The 18,798-nt window shown below is 44.4% G+C and overlaps 1 protein-coding gene across 3 annotated transcripts; it reads left to right on the top strand.

The window, feature by feature from the left end:
* The first annotated feature begins 5,274 nt into the window (after positions 1-5,274).
* LOC308580791 (uncharacterized protein) lies at positions 5,275-18,502 on the top strand. 3 transcript variants are annotated; one of them, XM_081182965.1, is made up of 5 exons: positions 5,391-5,451; positions 6,890-7,053; positions 12,254-12,323; positions 13,115-13,301; positions 15,184-18,502. In XM_081182965.1, the coding sequence occupies exons 4-5, from the start codon at positions 13,202-13,204 to the stop codon at positions 16,317-16,319; spliced, it is 1,236 nt and encodes a 411-aa protein (XP_081039091.1). In that variant the 5' UTR covers positions 5,391-5,451; positions 6,890-7,053; positions 12,254-12,323; positions 13,115-13,201; the 3' UTR covers positions 16,320-18,502. The 3 variants fall into 3 exon arrangements, with proteins under 3 accessions (XP_081039089.1, XP_081039090.1, XP_081039091.1); XM_081182964.1 differs by lacking the exon at positions 6,890-7,053 and having other exon boundaries at positions 5,353-5,451; XM_081182963.1 differs by lacking the exons at positions 6,890-7,053; positions 12,254-12,323 and having other exon boundaries at positions 5,275-5,451.
* Positions 18,503-18,798: the final 296 nt, after the last annotated feature.

The following is an 18,798-nucleotide window of genomic DNA, read 5'->3' as shown; positions in this document are numbered from 1 at the left end:
CTTCCGTCTGCTAGAGCCACCTGGCTGCGCTGTGCTGAGTTCTTGGAAACAAACAATTCATCTGAATTTACGATGTGCCGAGACGCTCCCGAATCAACCACCCAGACAGCTTGTTTCTCATCAGCAATCTTGACCTCGGCGGTCACCAGCTGAGCCGACTGTTTTTGTTTGAAGAATTTCTTTTTACGCTGCTGCTGATGATGATCTCGTCTCTGCTCCTGCACCAGCAACTGAGACTTGACCAACTCCGGACATTGTCGTTTTAGATGCGCCGAAGACCCACATCGGAAACAACGCCTAACAGCAAACGCTGACTCCTCACCAGTACGCTGCTTTTGCTTCACCTCTGGCACGGCATGAGAACTCCTTCCAAACCGCCCGCCAGTAGAAGTCTCTGCAGCCAACGACCTTTCTTGCCTCTTCTGCCATTCTTCAATCAAACACCTAGTAACGTAACTGACTGATAAATCATTCTCCTGTATGCCTTCTAGAGACAAAACTAAATTATCCCAGCTTTCCGGGAGAGAACTCAAATTAATAGCCACCTTCTCCTGCTGGTCTAATGCACAGTCTCTTTCCTGTAGCGCAGCAAACTTTAACTGTAAACTGTGTAGGTGTTCCTGCATTGTAACCCCAGGCTGTAACATTGCCTTGTACAATGCCTTGCGAATGAACAGCTTGGAAACCGCTGTCTCACGCACATGGAGTTCTTTAAGTGCTTGCCACACACCTCTAGCTGTCTTGATTCCCCTCACATATGGCAACTGGGAATCTTCCAGCCCCAAGACAATTGTGGCCCTTGCTCTTTGGTCTTTATCGAGGTCTTCATCATCAGGCTTCGTAGGAAACTTACTCACCACTTGCCAGAGACGATCCCTCTGCAGCACTGCCTGCATGCGTTCCGACCACAGCAAGTAATTGGAGTCATTCAGACGCTCAAAAGCCATCTGAACTTGTTGTGAGGCCATCTTGAGAGCGATGTCCCTGGAACCTGGAACCAGCTACTCACGACCACCGAGAGAGAAAACAGGAACCACAGCACCCAGCACACACACGCTGCAGCTGTTGTCCTTGTGTCCACTGCGTCACCAGCTCACAACAGTCAGGAACCAGCCAGTGTCCATCTGCTGCACCAACAGGAACAACAACTTCTGGAACTACTGGAACCAACACTGTTGATGCTGACACCACCACAACTCAGGCTGGCAGCACAATGCCCATAACCTCATGGAACTTTGAAGTGTCAGGCATAGCCCTAATGGCTTTAGCCCAAACGTAGCAGAGTTTTCCTGCACAGCGAAGAAGCTAGCTGAGGTGGTAATGACTAGTCAGCTAGACTCAGAATAACTATTTACAGGATTTATTAAAAGGAAAAAATAAAACCAGCAGAGTTTCTGCATACAAAACAAAGCAAAATAAATCCTTTCTTTCTCTAGATCAAGGGAAGTAACAGTGCCACTGTATTCTGCTCTGGTCAGACCACACCTGGAGTACTGTGTCCAGTTCTGGGCACCACAATTCAAGAAGGACACTGACAAACTGGAACGTGTCCAGAGGAGGGCAACCAAAATGGTCAAAGGCCTGGAAACGATGCCTTATGAGGAACGGCTAAGGGAGCTTGGCATGTTTAGCCTGGAGAAGAGGAGGTTAAGGGGTGATATGATAGCCATGTTCAAATATATAAAAGGATGTCACATAGAGGAGGGAGAAAGGTTGTTTTCTGCTGCTCCAGAGAAGCGGACACGGAGCAATGGATCCAAACTACAAGAAAGAAGATTCCACCTAAACATTAGGAAGAACTTCCTGACAGTAAGAGCTGTTCGACAGTGGAATTTGCTGCCAAGGAGTGTGGTGGAGTCTCCTACTTTGGAGGTCTTTAAGCAGAGGCTTGACAACCATATGTCAGGAGTGCTCTGATGGTGTTTCCTGCTTGGCAGGGGGTTGGACTCGATGGCCCTTGTGGTCTCTTCCAACTCTATGATTCTATGATTCTATTCTATGATTCTCTCTCTCTCTCTAAACCATACACAGCACTTCTACTCCTTCAACACACCTAACACCAAACTGTGCTAGCATTTCTAGATAACAGAGTTGAGTGCTGGTCGTTAACCAATCAGAGTAAGTAGTTTCTAGGTCAAGCAGACCTTGGCTTTCTGCCAAGAGTAAATTGACACTGCCTTGAGTTAATTGTGTGAAGCCAGAATCTGTAAGTTCCCATGAGAATCAATTAACAGAAACTGAACAATTAAGAGGTTAATTCCTCCTCGCTTTCTGCCATCAAGGTTGTGTCATCTGCATAACTGAGGTTGTTGATATTTCTTCCGGCAATCTTAATTCTGGCTTGGGATTCATCCACTCCAGCCTTTCGCATGTTGAATTCCGCATATAAGTTAAATAAGCGGGGAGCAATATACAGCCTTGTTGTACTCTTTCCCAATTTTGAACCAATCAGTTGTTCCATATCCTGTTCTAACTGTAGCTTCTTGTCCCACATATAGATTTGTTATGTTAAGGAAATTAGGGGGGGCACATCTTTAAAGTTATTAAATGTTACAGATATTATGCCTGAATGTATCCTTTCAACTTGACAGCTCAGGGAAGTTACCATATTTTTTGCTCTATAAGACTCATTTTTTTCCTCCTAAAAAGTAAGGGGAAATGTGTGTCGGTCTTATGGAGTGAATGCAGGCTGCACAGCTATCACAGAAGCAAGAACAGCAAGAGGGATTACTACTTTCACTGCGCAGTGATCCCTCTTGCTGTTCTGGCTTCTGAGATTCAGAATACTTTTTTTCTTGTTTTCCTCCTCCAAAAACTAGATGCGTCTTGTGGTCTGGTGCGTCTTATAGAGCGAAAAATACGGTACCTAGCTTTAAAAATAATATAAAATCAACACCTTTGCCAGTTTCCTCCATTCCAAAGCTATTTTCCCCTTGAAAAAGGACTCCAGGAAGTGTCCAGGGGTGACAATTGCTGAGCTGGACCAAGGAAAGCCTAATTCTATCACCAAACGTGCCAAGGGGCCAGACATGCAAAGGAAGTTCTATTGTACTTTGGGTGATGCGACTTAAGAGGTGTTTGCCTATGCTAATCTGATACCTGAGTCTTGCCCTGACATGGGCATGCTTATGCTAATCTTTTATCAAGGACTTGTCTGGACATGTTTGCCAAGGTTAGACTAGTGTAACCCCTGTCTACCCCTCTGCTATTGTGACATGTCAGTGATGTAACAATCATATAGCAATGATGCTCTACGAACTGTATTCTGGGATATGGTGGGAAAGTTTTAAAAGTCTTTGTCACCTCATGCTTGGGGTCCAAAATTCCTCTTTGAACCTGTTGCGCAATAAACTTTGGTCTACAGCTATTTGCTCCAGTTGGTGACTCGATTCCTTCCTTTATTACACAAGGGACCCGCGGGCTCTTCCCAACGAGCTGGTTTGCCTGAACAGCCTCACACCTAGATTTTATGTAGTCAGTGAAGTCTTTATGGAACTTTATGGAACCAAGAATTACAACAATCTCTTCCTCAAAATGGTTCAGCCTCCACCACCTTTACTGCAGTCAACTGAAGGCAACCAACTATGCCCTGCCCCCCCCCCCGATCTTTCTCACTGCCAATGAAAACTAATAAATGAAAAGGAAGAGAACCTAGCCATGTCACACTGACACAAACACCTTGCATATGAACTTTGTAAAATAATGAAAGTGTACTACCCCTCCCCCCCTCTTGCTCTCCCCACCTCTCAATTCCCCAACCTTACACTGTATACAACATTAAAGTCTGTCTGTCTGTGGGGTATAAATAATAAAGTATTATTATTATTATTATTATTATTATTATTATTATTATTATGTAATGATCTTCCTCTGTTTCACTTCAGATAATTCAGTGGGGCCTCTTCTCAGTTCATTCTCTTCTGGATCAGTGCCTTAATCCTTTGAAGATTTTGTATATCACAAAATAGTCATTGAGATGTCCGCAGATGTTGTTGTCAAGTTCCCATGAGCTTCAGCCAGCAGGGCAGACAGTCAAGGATGATAGAAACTCTAATCTGGACCCCAGCACCTTGGCTCTGCTGCCCTATATCCTTCCCATTGAAAGAAATGTGAAAATTAATTTTGTACGCTATAGATTTATCCTGGTCTGGTGCATGCAATGTCTTTTGTTTTGCAGCTGTGTGATTTGTGCTCATGTTGTATTGTGGTGGCCATTGGCTATAAACAATAAAATTTATAGATACAGTCGATTGAACTGCAAAAATAAGTAATAAAATAATAAAAAGATTTTTATATTTTTTTGGTCCTCCCTCCCAAATGGTGTGTGTGTTTTTGGTTATACTGGGGGTGGGGTGGGGGGTGGAGAAGTATGAAGGCCAAAACCGTTCCCCTCCTCTGCTAAATGGATGCAGGAGACCAGAGGCAGCGAAAGAAAAAGCAGGGAAATAGAAACCCTCCAAATGCCACTATTTTCCAGGGATGTCCCTGATTTAGAGAAGCTGTCCTGGTTTCTGATTTGATCCCAGAATATTCCGCTTTTCCTTAGGGTCTCCCTATTTTCATTGAAGAAATGCTGGAGGGAATGGAGTTATCCCACCCCCGGGCATCTGACAAGGCAGTCCTGTATAGGGACATTTGAAAATGTTTAATTATGTTTTATTATGTTTTTTATATATGTTGGAAATTTCCCAGAGTGGCTGGGGCAACGTAATAAGATGTGTGGTGTATAAATAGTAAAATTATAGTTATGGAATGGGATGTTCCTATTTTCATCAGAGAAATGTTGGAGGGTTTGGAAAGGTCGGTTGCTGGAGCTAAGTGACTGCATAATCCCAACCAGCAGAGCTGGGAACTGGACTGCCTCCTCCAGCTACCCATTCAGGGCTGCAGGCATAGCTGTCAACCTTCCCTTTTTTTGCGGGAAATTCCCTTATTCCAGTACCATTTCCCGCTGCTATCCTGGATTGTTAGATATCCTGTAGACTGTCCCTGGGACAGATGAGGCTGCTGATCCCTTATTTTCGAGTCTGCTGATCCCTTATTTTGAAATCTGAACATTGACAGCTATGGCTGCAGGGTGGCATCGTCCCAGCTTTCTGAAAATATTTAGTGATGAGGAAACCAGTGACTGCACATCTGATCACAAGGAGACTTATTTGTGCAACATTCTGGATATCTTATAAGATGCCAGGTAGATTCCAATGATACAATAAATTTTGAGGGACAGCGCAAGGGGGCGCATCCAGCCTCGCAGCCTCACAGGGCCCAACCCACAGCCAGCGAGCTCCGATGCTCAGAGAGGCAGGAAACGGGGCCAGCCAGGGGGACTCGAGAGCGGCTGCACTTTCCTGTCCCCCGCCGAGGAGAGCGGAGGAGCAGCGGCCCGTGGCCGGGCGAGTTTCCCCGGAGAGGAGCCGGATTCCGCTGCAGGGACGGAGCGAGGAGTCCGAGGTGCAGGAGGCGGGGGGGGGCAGGAGGGGGAGGAGAGCACGTGCGCCTGGCAGGATCAGGCCCCGAGCCCAGCCAGAGGCTGCAGGGCGCCCCCCCCCAACCGGGCAGGAAGGGGAAGGGGCGCAGCTGAGGGGCAGGGCATCTGCAGGAGGGCGCAGGGGCAAACATCTCTGGCTCAGGCTGGCACGGACCCTGCCGGAGACCCTGGGGAGCTGCTCCCTTCAGGCCTGAGCTCAAGGGGCAGAATGAGGGGTCCAAGGCAGCTGCTGCTTCGCGGTGGACGATGCATATAGTCGTCCGATGATCAGCGGCGTAGCTGGGGCTTTTGCCGCCCCTCTCCCTGTCCCTCATCAGGGAGCCCCGTCCTCTTCCACGGTCCTCCCCACGGCGGAGAGGGAAGGGGAGGCGGGGGGGGGGAGGAAGAGCAGTGCAGTTTGCCTGCCGCAAATCAAGGTACACTGTGCCTACACATGGAGGCTCTGTTGTTCTGTCACGGCTAATAAAACAGCTGATAGATCTTTTCCCCGGAGAATGCATCTGTTAGTGACCTCTTGTGTCTGCATGTGAATAAGTGAGACAAGCTTAAGCCTGTTTCATTAATTGTTTTATTTCCACCTTCCTCAGAGTTTACAGATGAAGGCTGAGGGTTGAAGTGGGTGACAGTTTTGAGAATGCAGAGAAAAGGAGGTTTCTTAAGAAGTGTGGCATATGGAAATGAATTAATGATGATAAAAACATTGAAGACAGTTTTGTTAAAGACTGAGGAAGGCGAAATTGAAATTAGCTATTCATGTTCAGATTATTACTCCTTTCATTTCAATACTGCTTCATATTTTTAAGAAAAAAATCTAATTAATAATTAGAAAGAGATCTCATTGCAATTTGTGTCCATAGGATGTTGAGAATATTAACTCTGTAGATCCAGGAGTTCTCTCCTCCTGATAGTCTCAGATTTGATTTTTCTTTCTGATAGAGCAGGAGGAACGAAACATTTATGGGCTTAAAGCTGCATTGATTCTGGAGGCCACATTCAAGTGAGCTTTGTGGCCAATGTATGTGCATGCATGTACACACTGAAAAGAGATGCAGACCATAAAGTCACGATCACACATGCCATAGGTGCTGCACACACTCACCAGAGATGCCATCTAGCATACATACAAGTCTTGCAAACACAAACAACATGTTTAGACCTTCCAACCCCAGTGCTGGGGTGGAGGAGAAATAAGAGCACAAGAAGACTCTGCTGAATTAGCAGTGAGATCTGTGGAAAAAAGACCCTTCAGATTGTTCTTTAGAAATCCTCTTTAAAGAGCAGCCAGAGGGATCATTTATTTACAGAGCAGGGCTTTTACCCCATTTCAGCACTGTGCTTGTTTGTGGTGAAATAGGAGATTAAAATATCTCTCTAAGGGCCCTTAGGCATCTTTCTCTCCAGGACAGACAGAGATCTTCATCCGATGATCAGATCAGGAGATGGAAACGGCAGGGACTAGCAGGACACACCCCGAGGCTTGGCAAGCCATATGCAGTAAATGGACTGCAAGTTAGAGTGTCTTCAGTCAAGAGAGCTTGTGACCATCAAATTTAAAATATTTTGGAGTGAGTTCTTTGATTTTGTTGGTCAATATTCCTTTTGTCAGTTTCTTAGGCTGTGCAGATACCATACATTTAAAGCACGTGGCTTCCCCCAGAGAACCACGGGACCTGTAGTTTATTGCTAGAGTTCTCAACACCCCTAACAAACTGCAGCTTGCAGGATTTCTTGGGTGAAGCCATGTACTTTCAATGTTAGGTGGGTCTGTCGCAGCCTTAATCATATACAAAGATCTGTTGCTGCCTTTCCAACATGCTAGAAGTTGCAGCCACGATCAGCATTCCCTGTCCACTGAACATGCTCAGTCCTCTCACTGGGTTATAGAATCATAGAATCATAGAGTTGGAAGAGATCACAAGGACCATCAGGTCCAACCCCATGCCAAGCAGGAAACACCATCAGAGCACTCCTGACATATGGTTGTCAAGCCTCTGCTTAAAGACCTCCAAAGAAGGAGACTCCACCACACTCCTTGGCAGCAAATTCCACTGTCGAACAGCTCTTACTGTCAGGAAGTTCTTCCTAATGTTTAGGTGGAATCTTCTTTCTTGTAGTATGGATCCAGTGCTCCGTGTCCGCTTCTCTGGAGCAGCAGAAAACAACCTTTCTCCCTCCTCTATGTGACATCCTTTTATATATTTGAACATGGCTATCATATCACCCCTTAACCTCCTCTTCTCCAGGCTAAACATGCCCAGCTCCCTTAGCCGTTCCTCATAAGGCATCGTTTCCAGGCCTTTGACCATTTTGGTTGCCCTCCTCTGGACACGTTCCAGTTTGTCAGTGTCCTTCTTGAACTGTGGTGCCCAGAACTGAACACAGTACTCCAGGTGAGGTCTGACCAGAGCAGAATACAGTGGCACTATTACTTCCCTTGGTCTAGATGCTATACTCCTATTGATGCAGCCCAGAATTGCATTGGCTTTTTTAGCTGCCGCGTCACACTGTTGGCTCATGTCAAGTTTGTGGTCAACCAAGACTCCTAGATCCTTTTCACATGTACTGCTCTCAAGCCAGGTGTCACCCATCTTGTATTTGTGCCTCTCATTTTTTTTGCTCAAGTGCAATACTTTACATTTCTCCCTGTTAAAATTCATCTTGTTTGTTTTGGCCCAGTTCTCTAATCTGTCAAAGTCGTTTTGAAGTGTGATCCTGTCCTCTGGGGTGTTAGCCACCCCTCCCAGTTTGGTGTCATCTGCAAATTTGATCAGGATGCCCTTGAGTCCATCATCCAAGTCGTTGATAAAGATGTTGAATAAGACCGGGCCCAAGACAGAACCCTGTGGCACCCCACTAGTCACTCTTCTCCAGGATGAAGAGGAACCATTGATGAGCACCCTTTGAGTTCGGTCAGTCAGCCAGTTACAAATCCACTGAGTGGTAGCATAGTGAAGACTGCATTTTACCAGCTTCTTTACAAGAATATCATGGGGCACCTTGTCAAATGCCTTGCTGAAATCAAGGTAGGCTACATCCACTGCGTTCCCGTCATCTACCAGGCTTGTAATTCTGTCAAAAAACGAGATCAGGTTAGTCTGACATGACTTATTTTTCAGAAATCCATGCTGACTATTGGTGATCACAGCATTCCTTTCTAGGTGCTCACAGACTGTTTGCTTAATGATCTGCTCCAGAATCTTCCCTGGTATTGATGTCAGACTGACTGGGCAGTAATTATTTGGGTCCTCTCTTTTCCCCTTTTTGAAAATAGGGACAACATTTGCCCTCCTCCAGTCTGCTGGGACTTTGCCTGTTCTCCAGGAATTTTCAAAGATGACTGCCAGTGGTTCTGAGATCACATCTGCCAGTTCTTTTAATAATAATAATAATAATAATAAATTTTATTTATATCCCGCCCTCCCCAGCCGAAGCCGGGCTCAGGGCGGCTAACAACAATAAAACAGTACAAAAGTACAACATAAACAACATTCTAAAATCATTCATTATAAAAATTAATTAATTAATTAATTAATTAATACTCTCGGATGCAGTTCATCTGGCCCTGGAGACTTGAATACATCTAAACTAGCCAAGTATTCTTGTACTATCTCCTTAGTTATTCTGGGCGGTGTTTCCTCTGCTGAATCATTTGCTCCAAATTCTTCAGGTCGGGCATTGTTTTCTTTATCGGAGAAGACTGAGGCAAAGAAGGCATTGAGGAGTTCAGCCCTTTCTGTGTCCCCTGTTTGCATTTCACCATCTTCTCCTCTGAGTGACCCCACTGTTTCTTTGTTCTTCCTTTTGCTACGGACATACCCATAAAAGCCTTTTTTGTTGCTTTTAACCTCTCTAGCAAGCCTGAGTTCATTCTGTGCTTTAGCTTTTCTGACTTTGTGCCTACATGTGCTGGCTATTTGTTTGAATTCCTCTTTGGTGGTTTCCCCCCTTTTCCATTTTTTGTACACATCTTTTTTTTAATCTTAATTCAGTTGTAAAAGTTCTTTAGATAGCCACCATGGCTTTCTTAGGCACCTTCCATTTTTCCGTCTCATTGGTATTGCCTGAAGTTGTGCTTTTACTATCTCCCTCTTAACAAACTCCCAGCCATCATGAACTCCCTTTCCTTTTAGTATTACTGTCCATGGGATCTCACCCAGCACTTCCCTAAGTTTTATGAAGTCGGCTTTCTTAAAGTCAAGAAATTGAGTCCTAGTATGCTTGGCTGCTCCTTTCCGCTGTATACTAAACTTCAGAAGAGCATGATCACTCACGCCTAATGATCCTTCCACTTCTACCCCACTAACCAGGCCATCAACATTGGTTAGGACCAGATCTAAAATGGCTGTTCCTCTTGTTGCTTCTCCCACTTTCTGGACAATGAAGTTGTCTGCAAGGCCAGTGGGGAATCTGTTTGACCTTATGCTCTTGGCTGAGTTTGACATCCAACAAATATCCGGGTAATTGAAGTCCCCCATTACTACTATCTCCCTTCCTTTTGCATGCTTGGCCATCTGTTCCAGGAAGCTATCATCTATGTCCTCCGTTTGGCTTGGGGATCTATAGTAAACTCCCACAATGAGGTCTCTGTTATTCTTCTCTCCCTTAATTTTGACCCAAATGCTCTCACTTTGGCTTTGAGGTTCTAAATCTTGGATCTCTTCACAGGTATACACATCCCTGACATATAACGCCACTCCTCCTCCTTTCTTGTCTGGTCTGTTTCTCTGAAATAGATTGTATCCCTCCATTATTACATTCCAATCGTGGGACTTATTCCACCAGGCTTGCTAGACCAAACTTTCTTATACATGGGAGTTTTGTGATCATATCTCCTTCTTTTCTTACTTTACCTAAACAGCTGCAGGGGACTCTGAATTTCATCAGAGCCGAAGCTACGTCAGAAGAGATGTCCTTCCACCAACCCCTGTTTTCCTCCTCTAAATTGCCTCCATTTCCAAAATGCTCTTTTCTCCCCACTGAGATAAAAATCTTGGCACGTCTTGCAGCCTCACCACTGCCATGTGCAGTGCAAATAGAATAACACTGGCCTACCTTGCAAGATTGTTCCAAGATTTATTAAGATAATGTCCATGTTCAGATGACTGAATCACAGCCTGAAAAGTTGGGTTACAAATAGGAACAGTTTTTAGTACATTGCTGTACTAATGTACATTTGGTACATTACGATAAAACCTAAGTTGACCCAAGTTCAAAACAAAAAACTCTAGCTGCCGCCACCACAGTCTCCTGGCCCCCACAAACAGAATGCATCACTCCAGGAAGGACCCCCACCCAACCTTTAGTGAGAGAGGGGAAAAGAGAAGGACTCTGCATGGGTAGTTGCACGAATCTACCAGCTGTGGTCCTGCACTGGCAGCAAGGCTAACAAACAGGGGAGCTGGGAACGTGCTGGTCCCGTATCTCCCTGCATCTGCCTCCTGACCTAATGGTCCCAGCTTACCTCATGATTTGGCCGGCCCTGAGGGTGAACCGTGATGAAACCAGGCAGTCTCTTATGAGCCATAACGAACAAACTTTCCATTTTGCCCAAACCAGGAAACTACGGCTGCCAGCTTTGGAACAAGCTGGGATATTAAGCTAACTTCAAACTGTGCTTGGTCAAAACAGGAAACTCTGGTTGATCAGTGGCTTCGTGGTTAGACTGATCCCACTGATAGCAGTAAAAATAGGAAGCCCTGTTGCGTTCCAAGGGGTTGTTTGGACAGAGTCTGTGATCAGCATGCCAATCAGGACAGGCTTAAAAACTAAAGGGACCCCTGACCATTAGGTCCAGTCGTGGCCGACTCTGGGGTTGAGGCGCTCATCTCGCTTTATTGGCTGAGGGAGCAGGCGTACAGCTTCCAGGTCATGTGGCCAGCATGACTAAGCCACTTCTTGCAAAGGAGAGCAGCGCACGGAAACGCCGTTTACCTTCCTGCCGGAGTGGTACCTATTTATCTACTTGCACTTTGACGTGCTTTCGAACTGCTAGGTTGGCAGGAGCAGGGACCGAGCAATGGGAACTGACCCCGTCGTGGGGAATCGAACCGTCGACCTTCTTTTTTTTTAATAAATATTTTATTAAGTTTCCACAATAAAAGACAAAGAAAGTACAAAATCACAAAAAAACAATACAATACAAAAACACAAACATTAAACACATCAAAAAAGGGGGAAAAAAGATAAAAACATATAATAACAAAAAACAAAAATTCCCTCTTTCTTAATTTCTCATCTTCAATTAGCTTATTTTCTGGACTTCCTCACATCTCCCGTTCTTGTTTTTTTTTAATAAAGATATTTATTAAAGTTTTTAACAATAAATCATCAAACACATAAAATACAATACAAACAATAAACGAAAGGGGGGAAAAAAGAAAAACAAAAAGATTACAACAAAATCAAATGTCCAAGAATCATGCTTCTATAACCTTTCGGACTTCCTCACGTCTCCCTTTCCTGCGTTCCCAATTATAAAATTGTAGTCAGCAATTTATCACCTTATTTCAACTCTTATTTTGTAGTTTTCCCATATTATATCTCCAACTTTAAATGTTTTAATCAAATACTTAAGTAGTTAATTTAGACATAAAATATATCTTTGTTCTTAAACATCACTTATTCTCTAATTTCTTTCAGCTAGGTTACTGCTGCCATGTTGTTTTCTATCCTGCATCTTCTTAGCATTCATTCATGCAGCTTACAATATTTTTGTAAATAGTCCTTAAATTTTTACAAATCCTCTTCCACTGTCTCTTCTCCCAGGTCTCGGATTCTGCCAGTCATTTCCGCCATCTCCATGTAGTCCATTAGTTGCATCTGCCAATCTTCCAAGGTGGGCAAGTCTTGGGTCTTCCAATGCTTTGCGATGAGTATTCTTGCTGCTGTCGTTGCATACATAAAAAAAATTCTATCCTTCTTTAGCACCGATTGGTCCACTATGCCCAGGAGGAAGGCCTCTGGTTTCTTCGGGAAAGTATATTTAAATACCTTTTTCAGTTCGTTATATATCATTTCCCAGAAGGCCTTGATCCTTGGGCACGTCCACCAAAGGTGAAAGAATGTACCTTCAATCTCTTTGCATTTCCAACATTTGTTATCGGGCAAATGATATATTTTTGCAAGCTTGACTGGGGTCATGTACCTTCTTATCGGCAAGTCCTAGGCTCTATGGTTTAACCCACAGCGCCACCGGCGTCCCAGGACAGGAAGCAATTATTATTATTATTATTATTATTATTATTATTATTATTATTTGCATCCTGCCTATCTGACTGGGTTGCCTCTGCCCATCTGGGTAGCTTCCAACAAAATAAAAACCATCAAAACTTTCCTTGTAAAAGGCTGTTTTTGGAAGTCTTCCATTTTGTAGAAATGGCCTTCGGTTTTAAAGAATTGCCCTCTTTAAGGGATCACGTGGTGTAAACAACTCTTGAGATCTACTCACAGGAAGGGAGGTGGGACAGGCAGGTGAAAGGAATTGCCAAAGGTGTTTGAAAATGTGTGGGGTCCCTTGGGAAGGGGGTGCCCAATTGGGGCTTCTCCAGGGGCAGCAGAATGTCTTGGGCAGGAGAATCCCTGCAGGGGCTCTCAGACTCCCTTGGCTTCTTCTTCCCTCCCTCCCAGGAAGCTGCAACTTGCTCTGGATTCTGCACTCCTCAGGAAGCTGAACCTTCAAACCTAGCTGAGACTGAACCTGCAACGCTGGCCAGGATGGAAAGAGGAAGATGGACGGTTGACCTCGTCAGGCTGTCTCCCGCATCCCTCCCCACAACCTCTGAGCATTCCCTCCCAAGACACTTGGAGAAATCTGGTGAGTTCCAGGGAAGAGGAGATGGGGACAGGGATAGATGGAAGGTGGCGGGAGAAAGAGGAAAAGATGGAGAGGAGACAAATGGAAGGAAGTTCCTGACAGGAAGAAGGAAGGGATGAGGCCTTCTGCAAAGCAGCTCTTTGTTTCTTGAATCCTTTTCCTAAAGTAGTGGGGGCAGATTTTCTTCCTCCAGGCTTTGAAATCTTAGGTGTTATTTCCACGGCAGGAATAATTGATGATAATGATGTTGCACACCAATCCTGAACAATGGGTGAAGGGGAATGGAAATGTTTCCCATAATTATTTATAATTAATGTACATAAATTGTTTCTATTACTCTTATTGTTTATAGACAGGGTCAGAATGATACATTCCACCAGCATCAAAACACAATAAATGCATGCAGCTCCCCAGTTTGGTGGGCTTAAGGGACAAAGGACCAGTTATCATGATACACAATTCCTGTGGCTGGAGGCTCTACACTTAGGATTGGGTATATTAAGTCCAAGAGTGTCTGGTATTATAAGCAAATTGTGTAAATCTTACAGACTGGGGTTGTTTGTGAGAGTCAGTGAGTGGGATAATAATTTATAGCGCCCCTGTGTAATGGCTTGGTTCTCCCGCACACACGTGAGACAACTCCAGTAGTAATTATCTCAAACTCATAAATCACTGTGGAGCTCAGTCTTCGGCCTGTTCAACCCAGCTTGCAGTTGCCGAGTCCTCCAGCAAAGAAGCCCCCACTTTCGCTCTCTTTTCCCCTCTTCTCTCAGATTCTCTCGAGCCTAAGAGTTTTTGGACAGGCTATTTCTGGGGTCCCTGTGTCAGAGCTCAAACTGGAGATAACAGTCTGTGCCCCGCCCCGGCACCCCCCCTTCCTCTTCTTTGTTCTTTGCTCCTGCTGCAGCTTGGCTGCTCCTCCCCTGCTTCACATTCCAACTGAATCACATCTATTGCGTTCTCAGGCTCTGTCAGCGGAGGCACAAGAGGCTTCAGATTCACGGAGCTGACACCCTGTAATTTTGTCCGTCCCTAAGCTTCCATGGAGATACTGTGGTACAACCTTGGTGCAAATTTGAAAATAAGTACACAAAGCCAACAAAGAGACTCAGAAGTTTATAGTGGCACCAGCTTTCCTGGTCAAGAGTCCACTTTGTCAGACTGCAGCCCACAAAAGCTTAGGCCATAATACATTTATCAGCTTTTAAGGGCTGCAAAGATGAATCAACAGAAGCATAGTTCATCTATGGAATCCATCCTACAGGACACAGTGACAGCCAGCAACTTGGATAGCTTGAAAAAAAGGATAAGACTGACGTCTCTGCTCTGCCCTCGCGGTCCTAGGCAATAATGCTTCTTAATACTAGTTTCTGGAAAGCACAGGAAGGCAGAGAAGACTCTTGTGCTCCAATCCTGCTTGCCGGTTTCCCACAGGCATCTGGTTGGCCTCTGTGAGAAGAGGATGCTGGACTAGGTGGGCCTTTGCCTGATCCAGAAGGCTCTTCTTAGGTTCCAATATATTGCAATATTTCTACAGTTACATGTAGCACTTAAGTTTTATTTATTTCACAAGGGAAATACTGTTACTTGAGCCTGAGATCATTTCCTCACTTGAAAAAGAAAAATACAGAGATGTGTTTAATAAGCCAATTCCACCATAGATCTGTATTATAAAATAATGGTGCTTTATTAAGTTTGAATGGAGTGATCACGTGTTGCTCTTGCCACTATCTCATCAGCTTTTCTAAAATTTGGAACATAGAGAGGATAGTGGAGAATGGAGACAGTGTTAAAATGAGAGAAGGTGCAGACTGGGATTGACATGTGTGCAGTTCCCTTTTTGTCTTTCTTGAAAGTCTAACAGGATTCTCTTTCCTCCCAGACTCCCAAACAGGTGAGGAAGATGAAGGTCAGAATTCTATGGAGCCACCTGTCAATTCATTGGGAAGAACAAAGAAACTGAGGATACAACAACAAACTCACAAAGGAGAGAAACTATTTGAATGTTTTGAATGTGGAAAGAGCTTCAGTGAAAGTGGAAAACTTAGAAGACACCAACGAACTCACACGGGGGAGAAACCATTTAAATGTACTGTATGTGGAAAGAGCTTCAGTGATAGTGGATCACTTAGAATACACCAACGAACTCACGCAGGGGAAAAACCATTTAAATGTATTGAATGTGGAAAGAGCTACAGTCAAAATGGATACCTTAGAATACATCAACGAATTCACACGGGGGAGAAACCATTTAAATGTATTGAATGTGGAAAGAGTTTCAGCAAAAGTGGAGTACTTAGAGTACACCAACAAACTCACACAGGGGAGAAACCATATAAATGTATTGAATGTGGAAAGAGCTACAGTCAAAATGGATACCTTAGAATACATCAACGAACTCACACCGGGGAGAAACCATTTAAATGTATTGAATGTGGAAAGAGTTTCAGCAAAAGTGGACACCTTAGAACACACCAACGGATTCATACAGGGGAGAGACCATTTAAATGTATTGAATGTGGAAAGAGTTTCAGTGAAAGTGGATCACTTAGAATACACCAACGAACTCACACAGGGGAGAAACCATTTCAATGTATGGATTGTGGAAAGAGCTACAGTCAAAATGGAGCACTTAGAAGACACCAACGAACTCACACGGGGGAGAAACCATTTGAATGTGTGGATTGTGGAAAGAGCTTCAGTCGAAGTGGGACACTTAGAAGACATCAGCGAACTCACACAGGGGAGAAACCATTTAAATGTATTGAATGTGGAAAGAGCTTTAGTTATAGTGGATCACTTAGAATACACCAACGAACTCACACAGGGGAGAAACCATTTAAATGTATGGAATGTGGAAAGTGTTTCAGTGAAAGTGGACATCTTAGAATACACCAACGAACTCATACAGGGGAGAAACCATTTAAATGTATGGAATGTGGAAACAGCTACCGTCAATCTGGAGCACTTAGAATACATCAACGAACTCACACAGGGGGAAAACCACAGATACTTTAATAAACTTTAATAAACCGCATAGGTGTTTTTTACCTTTCCTTCTATGCTTCCTTGCAATACTGATAAAATCAAAACACCCTAATGCTTTCAGCCCCAGAAGAGGAGCTCCCCTTGGTGTCAGGGGAAGGGTCCAAGGGAGCATCTGGAGCCCTGCCATTCCTTCTGTCCCTGGCCCCTTCCCCTCCTCTCTCTGCCATCCCTGGGCCACTCCTTACTCCATAGCAGGAGACTGGATCTGTCTGTGATGGTGAGATGTCCTGGCTGGTTGAAGGACCACTTCCTGTTTTCTGCAGCTCTATCCTGCCTTCTCGTGGAAGCTGGAGTCATGAAGCAGGCGAAGACTGAGCACACCTAAGGGTGGCGCAGGGGGTGGGTGGGATTCTGCTTAACCTTTCCCCGTCTGCTCCTTTTCTGGATCCAAATCCCCACACAAAAAGGGGCAGTGTGAGGGCACAATCAGTGTTATGGAGCTGCACTGAAAATCATTTCTTTGTGACTGTAAGAGGCCCTTCTCAAAAAAAGAAGCATCAAGAGAATTTAAGCTACAGAATTTAAAACAAACAGATAATTACAAAAAAAGAAAGCAGTCTGGTGCCACATTGCGTAGGAGTTAGTTTAACACACTCTTCTTGGGGCTGCCTTTGAAAAGAGCTCAGAAACTTCAATGGCTCAAAGAGCTGCAGACACATTACTGACCAGGGCTGGCTATAGGCAGCATAGGATTCCCATATTTGAACAACTCCGTCTGCCTAATTCTCTGTTTCAATCAATGTTTCCACAAGAAGAGGAAGATAGATTTGGAGTGCCGCATTTTCAAAAAAGGTGGACACACGACAAATTCTTTGTGGAGCTGAAAGGCATGCCCGTGTGTCTCATTTGTGGTGAGGCCCTCTCCGTCCTGAAGAAGGCCCACCTGCAGAGGCACTCCAGGACGAAGCACATTCAGTACGAGGAGTTCCAAGGGCAGCTGCACCAGGAGAAGGTCAAGGCGCTGAAAACGGACCTGTTGGGTAACCTGTGGCCCCTCCAGATGATGTCAAATTGCAACTCATGTCTTCTTCAAATTGCAACTCACGTCCTCAAAATGGTTCAGCCTCCACCACCTTTACTGCAGTCAACTGAAGGCAACCAACTGTGCCCTGGGCCCCCCAATCTTTCTCACTCCCAATGAAAACTAATAAATGAATAGGAAGAGAAGCTACCCATGTCACACTGACACAAACACCTTGCATATGAACTTTGTAAAATAATGAAAGTGTATTCTACCCCCCCCGCTTGCTCTCCCCACCTCTCAATTCCCCAGCCTTACACTGTATACAACATAAAAGTCTGTCTGTCTCTGAATTTTTATGATATCCAAAGTAACAGAGTAGCTTATAGTTAGGAAGCCAAATAGCTATTCTAGTTGATAGTTCCTTTTTACAGACTATACAGTGGCCAGACTCTTGCTATTCAAAAGAACTTTACTTTCATAATCATATAACTGAGAAGAATAGAAGAGGAGTCTGTAACCTGAAGTGTATGTAACACGAGGTACCACTGTACAATCTTCTGCTTATTCAAACACGCAGCCCTGTTTAGAGAAGTTTTTAATATTTAATGCTGTACTGTTTTTAACACTTGATTGGGAGCCGCCCAGAGTGGCTGGATAAACTCAGCCAGATGGGTGGGGTATAAATAATAAATTATTATTATTATATAGTGATCTGTTTCACTTCAGACAGATCACACTAACAAACTACAGTTACAGTTGCTCCAAGATAATTCAGTGGGGCCTCTTCTCAGTTCCTTGTCTTCTGGATCAGTGCCTTAATCCTTTGTCGATTCTGTAAATCACAGAATAACCATTGAGGTGTCCCCAGATGTTGTTGTCCAGTTCCCATCAGCTTCAGCCAGCAGGGCAGACAGTCAAGGATGATGGAAATTGTAATCTGGACCTCACCACCTTGGCTCTGCTGCCCTACATCCTTCCCATTGAAAGAAATGTGAGAATAAATTTTGGACACTATAGATTTATCCTGATCTGGTGCATGCAATGTCTTTTGTTTTGCAGCTGTGTGATTTGTACTCATATTGTATTGTGGTGGCCATTGGCTATAAACTATAAAATTTATAGATACGGTAGATTGAACTGCAAAAATAAGTAATAAAATAATAAAACGATTTTATTTTTTTGGTCCTCACTCCAAAATGGTGTGTGTGTGTCTCCTGGTGTTTTTGGTTATATTGGGGATGGGGTGGGGGGTGGAGAAGTATAAGGCCAAAACCGCTCCCCTCCTCTGCTAAATGGATGCAGGAGACCAGAGGCAGCGAATGAAAAAGCAGGGAAAGAGAAACCCTCCAAGTGCCACTGTTTAGAATTAGAGAAGCCGTCCTGGTTTCTAATTGGATCCCAGAATGTCACGCTTTTCCTTAGGGTGTCCCTATTTTCATTGAAGAAATGTTGGAGGGAATGGAGTTATCCAACCCCCGGCTCTCT

This window comes from Podarcis bocagei (genome assembly GCF_964188305.1).
Source record: "Podarcis bocagei genome assembly, chromosome: 2".
In the NCBI taxonomy this organism is placed as follows: domain Eukaryota; kingdom Metazoa; phylum Chordata; class Lepidosauria; order Squamata; family Lacertidae; genus Podarcis; species Podarcis bocagei.
The sequence above is the reverse complement of the archived record's forward strand: the minus strand, read 5'-3'. Positions and strand labels throughout refer to the sequence as shown.

Coding starts and splice junctions, on each gene's coding strand:
- LOC308580791 (XM_081182963.1), top strand. CDS start 5,290: ATGCTCAGAGAGGCAGGAAACGGGGCCAGCCAGGGGGACTCGAGAGCG. Junction 5,452..13,114: donor GACGGAGCGAGGAGTCCGAG/GTGCAGGAGGCG, acceptor CCTCCCTCCCAG/GAAGCTGCAACTTGCTCTGG. Junction 13,302..15,183: donor AAGACACTTGGAGAAATCTG/GTGAGTTCCAGG, acceptor CTTTCCTCCCAG/ACTCCCAAACAGGTGAGGAA.